General features: G+C 43.4%; 1 protein-coding gene across 8 annotated transcripts in view; it reads right to left on the bottom strand.

Annotated features, from left to right (window-relative positions):
* baz2bb (bromodomain adjacent to zinc finger domain, 2Bb) overlaps positions 1–6,000 on the bottom strand; it is a 48,702-nt gene that overhangs the window by 2,098 nt on the left and 40,604 nt on the right. For 7 of the 8 annotated variants that reach the window (XM_029458945.1, XM_029458949.1, XM_029458950.1 and 4 more), the window contains 13 exons: positions 5,552–5,775; positions 5,053–5,127; positions 4,708–4,939; positions 4,535–4,597; positions 4,293–4,437; positions 3,287–3,945; positions 2,867–3,155; positions 2,552–2,707; positions 2,087–2,241; positions 1,698–1,903; positions 1,021–1,156; positions 228–374; positions 1–93 (listed from right to left, as the gene is read on the bottom strand). The exon at positions 1–93 is cut by the window's left edge and continues 197 nt beyond it. In XM_029458945.1, coding sequence (XP_029314805.1) covers positions 1–93; positions 228–374; positions 1,021–1,156; positions 1,698–1,903; positions 2,087–2,241; positions 2,552–2,707; positions 2,867–3,155; positions 3,287–3,945; positions 4,293–4,437; positions 4,535–4,597; positions 4,708–4,939; positions 5,053–5,127; positions 5,552–5,775 — 2,580 coding nt within the window. The remainder of the gene's footprint in view (positions 94–227; positions 375–1,020; positions 1,157–1,697; positions 1,904–2,086; positions 2,242–2,551; positions 2,708–2,866; positions 3,156–3,286; positions 3,946–4,292; positions 4,438–4,534; positions 4,598–4,707; positions 4,940–5,052; positions 5,128–5,551; positions 5,776–6,000) is intronic. The other variant, XM_029458948.1, reaches the window with a different exon arrangement.

Raw genomic sequence — 6,000 nt, 5'->3', positions numbered from 1 at the left:
TGGCTTACCATTTCGTTTTACCTCGCTGCCTTTCTTCCCTCCTCCAGCTGTTCGGCTCTGTTGCTTCCTACCCTGGGGGTAATGACCACTCTCCTAAATGACAGACCACACAGGAGAGTGGTGAAGAGACACACTAAACACTTCATATTCTAATCACACGCGATACAGCTATCTTATCATTTGACTATTACATCTACTGTAATAGTGGAATAAACATGCTGATGTACCTTCACTACACAAGTGGGACAAAACCAGTCGCCGTCCGGTACTGTAGTGATCTTGGGTTTCTGGCAGTAAGTGTGGCAGCCTTTGTCACAGCCATCACAGAGTAAGAGCAGTTCTTCGTTATCCCCCTTTTGACAGAGCTGGCAGTGCTGGAAACACCAGATACACACTGTTGTGAATTCAAACTCGTGATGCATTTTTACATCTGCCTCCTGGTATTTCATGTACACCCTATATTTGAACATTTTATTTTTTATTAAAACTGGATAAAGGTCAAGGCAGCTGGAAATGTTGTCAAGACAATGATGGAAAATTAAATGATGTCAAACTGTACTGAGTCTATGGAATGATGAAGAAAAAATAAAGCATAAGTTTAAAGAAAACAAAAGAACGCTGGTGATTGATGCTGTGCAGTCAGGAATATTGAATGATTGATTTGTTACTGATTGTGCTTTTATCTGATCTGGTTGATCGGCACCTTTTGCCCCAAAACAAACCCGCTTTAAAAAACACAAGCTGTGCAGATGTATTGCGTCATCTTTGATCGCTTTCTAGGGGCTTATGTACTTAAACATTTATTTTTTTTAATCAAAAAACCAATCATTTATAAGGTAGTATTTATTTTTTTATATTAACATTAAATATTTCATGAGATGTTATGAGAAACCATGCAAGTCTTTAAGACTGGTCTTCACAAAGTGGGACATCTTACGTGAGAGCTATACATTGGCGTTTGAATTTCAACGATGAAACGATATAAAGTATTCTGCGATTATGAGAGAGAGCGTCACTAACCACTTTCATGATGGATCGTTCCCAGGCAATGGATTTCTGCAGCTGCTGAATGCAGAGTGACAGCTGAGCTGAGCTGCGGACTTCACCGAGAGCTTTACGCCACAACCTCATCCCCGGTGCCACCTCCTCCTCACTGCTTTGAGATCACAGAAAGTGAGACTGCAATCACTACAGTCTGCGACATTAGCACACTGAATGCCAACAGCCATTAACAAGAGACTCTTGTTTAAGAAGCAGCATAGTGTGAGGTTATAAATCTCCAGAAGGAGTGTGGGAGAGAGCCGCTCGAGAGAAAAACAATCACCAACTATCATGATAATCGATTAATCATTCAAGTCATTTTTCAAGCAAAGTGTCAGAAAATGCAGTTTTCAGCCTCTCAAATATAGAGATTTACTGCTTTGCTTTGTTTTATAACATAATAAAGTGAATATGTTTGGGTTTTGGACTGACAAAACAAGACATGAGACATTGCCTTGCACTTTGAGGAACTGACATTTTATAGACCACACGATTAATCTGGATAATAATCGGCAGATTATTCGATGGAGAAAGTATTTGTTAAATTGCAGCCCTAGTGTGGGATGAACCTTCCCTTTACCACTGCATCACAGTGCAGGAGCAAGTTGAGTGACATTATCCAGTCTGATTCCAAAGGGTCTCTTCTCTCTACGTACCTTCGCTCGATGTTCCTCTCCAGCTCTGCCAGCCTGATGACAGCTATATCAAGAGGATTGTTGGGCCGTCGCGCCACGGTGCCAGGAAGTTCCTCCTGGCTGGTTTCTCTCTGTCCTTTCTTGTCTGGAGCAGAGGAAGATAAGAGCCTGTGCTCATGATAGACCAGATCCTCCCTGTCTGACTGGGGCTCAGGATACACCCAACCCTGAGGGAGACATCGTCACATTTGATGACAGTAATTAAAATCAAGACAAAGTGAGGACACAGACAAGGACAAGCATGTATTGGATAATTACTCATGAAAATGAATTTGGATAAAAACTGGTTCATTATCTATGTGAGCTGCACAAAGATGAAAAGGGTAGGATGCAGGTATATTTGCCTGTACCTTGACCTGCAGGCTGGCAGAGATGACTTTCCTTTCCAGCCCCTCGACCTGCTGCAGCAGGCTGATGTCCACCTCCATGGCCTGGTCCTCAACACACCAACTCTCCACCGTCTCCTCACTCACCTCCTGCTTCTCCAGCTCTGCCACATCAATCGCTGCCACCACAGATACATACAAGCATTATACACTACCGTCTACTGAAAGCAACTTTATTATATTTAGTGTAAAGCGACCAAGTGCCACATCACAAAAGGTCAAATAACAATATGTTTATATCACTGCATGTCTGTTGACTCTTAATATAATTATACACTTATTTTATGTGAAATCTTTGGTCTCTACTAGTGATTTTGTTTGTTTACATTTGATCTTTTGTTTTTCCTTTGGGAGTGTTTTTTTCAGCCAATACACAACAAACAAAAACAGAAATAAATAAATAAAAGAGTAGAGGAAATGTGGACCAACCATCTTTGCTGTTGGCACAGAGCTGGGTCCTATACTCCATATGTTTTTGGATCTGTTTCTGCAAGGCCTTCTCTCTGACGCCTCGGCTATGGAGGGCCTTGACCAGACTGTGCAGTTCCTCCATGTCTGCCACCCTCCACCAGCCACACAGCATCTCTGCCAACACACACATGCACACATTTAAAAACTATTCTCACAACATTTTTGAATTTTTTTAGCAACATAGAGAAGTTGTTTATTTGAGTGGCAGTCTGTCTGGGCAGTGAATAGTCCAGCATGTTTTACTTGTGCGTACTGGCAGTAAGCCTTTCTTACCGTCGGGGATAGGCTGAGGACGAGGGTAGTCCTGGGTCTTGGCCACATCCACAGCAGGGAATGAGGCACACTCTGGCTTGTCACTCAGGGGCTCTGGGGTCTCACTCTTGTTGACAGAGTTGGTGTTTGCCAGGGAGAAGACACTGTTGCCGTTACCCTCTGCATATTGGGGGGTCAGATCCAGCATGAGGGATAGAGAAGCACCAGAGAAGGGCAGGCTGGGACTTGCCGCTGCGCTAGACACGTCGCACCGTGTCAGTCTGCTTTGATGAGTGCCAGACTTTACTTGCTGAGGGGGAAAGAAAACAAACACACACACACACACACAAAATTATGATCAGACTTAATATTGTCCAAATTGTGTTTTATAAAAGTACAGCGTGATCTGAAATAATCGTGACTGAGATTATTGTTATCAACCTGAAAGACAGATGGCTGCATGTTATTAATCCCAGCAGGAGAACTGGCTGTAGCTCGGGGATTAGGGGAGAGGGATTTAGTGCTGATGGTCTGTAGCGGAGAGGAGGAAGCTGGAGGGCTGGAGCCGGAGGTGGAAGACGACTCATCACAGGGAGAGCGAGGCAAGAGGCTGAACCACTGGTTGCTCTTTTCCATCAGTATCTTGGAGAGCTGGTCCTCATGAAGGATAGACTGAGGGCTGCAGGTTATCCAGGGACTACTTCTGAGCTGATGGGCACTAAGCAGAGATGGCACTGAAGTATCCGTTTTATCCATCAGTCCCTGCTGAGTGGTGGCTGCCTGAGCTGTGGCATATGAGAGATAAGATGCAGTGGTAGGGACTTTAGCAGAATGACTGTTGTGAGGATTGATCTCTGAATCTTGAGCCATTTTGGCTACTTCAAGAAGTTTGCTGAGCTTAGAGAAGGAGCCGGGTTTCTGGAGGAAGAGATTGAGACTGTCTTTGTCCTGCTGGCTCTCTGGTGTGGTTGTATCGCCGTCTGTGCTCTGTACTGGGCTGCAGACCTGTGGCTTCTTTGTCTCTTCCTGCTGCTCTTCTTTAACCCTGACCACCTGATCAGTCCTCTGTATGTTCTCCTCGTTCTCTGCCTCTTCCGAACCTGAGTAACATGAAAAGGTAATATTAGCTCATGCAAAGTCCACAAAAAATGACTATCCGGTACATACATCTAACTTAAATTCAATTAAAATGATGTGTTATTGTTTTATTTGACATTTTCTCATATACATCTCCTTTTGTTAAATGGTGTATACATTCTAACGTTTTCATTTCTTTTTATCATTGTTTGTTTTTTTGCCTTGTGAGAGATTTTGAAATCATTTTTGAAAAGTGCTATAAAAATAAAGTGTATTATTATTATTATTATTATTATTATTATTATTATTATTATTATGGTAAACAAGAACAAAAGTGAACAAAATCTAAGTTATCAGTTTTGGTTTGCACCTTCCCCGCTCTCCGTGCCTTCCACAAAGATGCCACTACACTGCGGAAGGACCCAGTAACGTCTCCTGTAGCGGTCCTGTCCAATCATCATGGAGCGCAGCAAGTGAGAGGAGTCGAATAACTTCTGTCTGATCTGATTCTGTTGCTAAAGACGCAGAGAGCACAGCAGGTTGAACTATGAAGTCATATCAATTTATTGATGAGCTGATCCTGAGAAGAAAAAAAAATGTCATCGGGTTTACCTTGTATGTCTTCTCGATCTGCTTCTCCAGGTCCTCCATGCTGGCGGAGTGTACACTGTCGTCCTATGTGAAAAGATCTCATTAGTGGGAGGCCAGTGGATCGGCTGACATTTACTATAACAAGCACTGATTTAAGCCGCTGGCTCCAGTAAAAGCATCATGCTGTCACTGACCTCTTCTTCACATACGTCTGCTTTTTTCCCCTTCTTCCCCCCAGATTCTTCGTCCTCATCGTCGTCGTCGTCTTGGTCTTCACTGTCGTCGTCCTCGTCCTCTTCCTCCTCACTGTCCCCTTCTTTCCTCTTGCATTTGTTTCTGGCAGTGGGGATGACAAAGGTGTGGCTGTCCTCTCCCCCCACACTGCTGTCTCTCTTGCCGGTCTTCTTGGCATGGATGCTCCTCAGTCTTTGAAGACAAAAATGGACAGTCAGCTTGTACACATTGATGACTAGTTTAGAAATCCAGATTGTTATATTTCAGTCAGAAAATGTAAGGGCTTAGATGATGCATTGACTCACTTGCGAAGTTGTCCCTCGACAGCCCACTTATCCTTCCTCAGGTTGGTCATGTGATCGATGTTTTTGTCGATCTCACTGCAACGTATCAGACAATATTGACACAGATGTTTTCTGTGACCTTTTTGTATAATAAGAAGAGCATGAAACCTTTGCGCCACACTGTATGCGCCAGATGTCTTTCAAAAATGTTACCGGTACTACTTAAAATTTTATGACATAAATTTGATGCAACACTGTGAAAAGGCCCATCATTGTCTTATTCCTTTTGGTACGTCTGTTATTCCATTAAAATTGAAGCCTCCATGAATAAAACAAGCAAATACTTTCCACCTTCAGGCACAGAGATTAACTTGTTTGCTTCAGGCACATGAGGAACACTTGTTTATACAGACTTAGAATGACCAGGATTTATTCTAGTGGTAGGTTAGTTCATTAATAATTCTGCCCTACAAAACCTGACTGAGTTTGCCTTGATGTCAGAAGGAGGCAGGACCCTCACCTGATCACAGCCTTACTGCAGCAGAGCTCATTAACCAGGAAGACCAGCATGGAGGCCTTCTGTGATGGGCTGTGGGCCTGAAACGCTTTGGTCCTGAGGCTGAGGGCCTGAGCCGCCAGCTCTGTTTGCTCACAGTGACCCTCCATGTAGATCTGCAGGATCTCAGACACGTTGTCTCTGTTGATCCCCACATTAGTCAGGTTCTCCCCCAAGGCAGTCTTATTCTGATAGAAATAAGGTTAAGTGGTGTTAAGCAGACCATAGCTTTTTTTCAGTCAAAACCAGAATAGCTTTTTATATACTTTGACACATGAGAGCAGAGCATAGGTGAAGAGTATAGCCCATGAGAGTGCAATGGGAGTAAAAACACTGTCCTGTTCGAGTAATTATCTCTTCAAGCAATCTTAAGTGCTTAAGTGGCCCCTGGGATGTGTGAGGATCGTTATGAA

The sequence above is a fragment of the Cottoperca gobio genome, chromosome 21, assembly GCF_900634415.1.
Source record: "Cottoperca gobio chromosome 21, fCotGob3.1, whole genome shotgun sequence".
NCBI classification, from domain to species: domain Eukaryota; kingdom Metazoa; phylum Chordata; class Actinopteri; order Perciformes; family Bovichtidae; genus Cottoperca; species Cottoperca gobio.
This window is presented reverse-complemented; position numbering and strand designations above follow the sequence as displayed.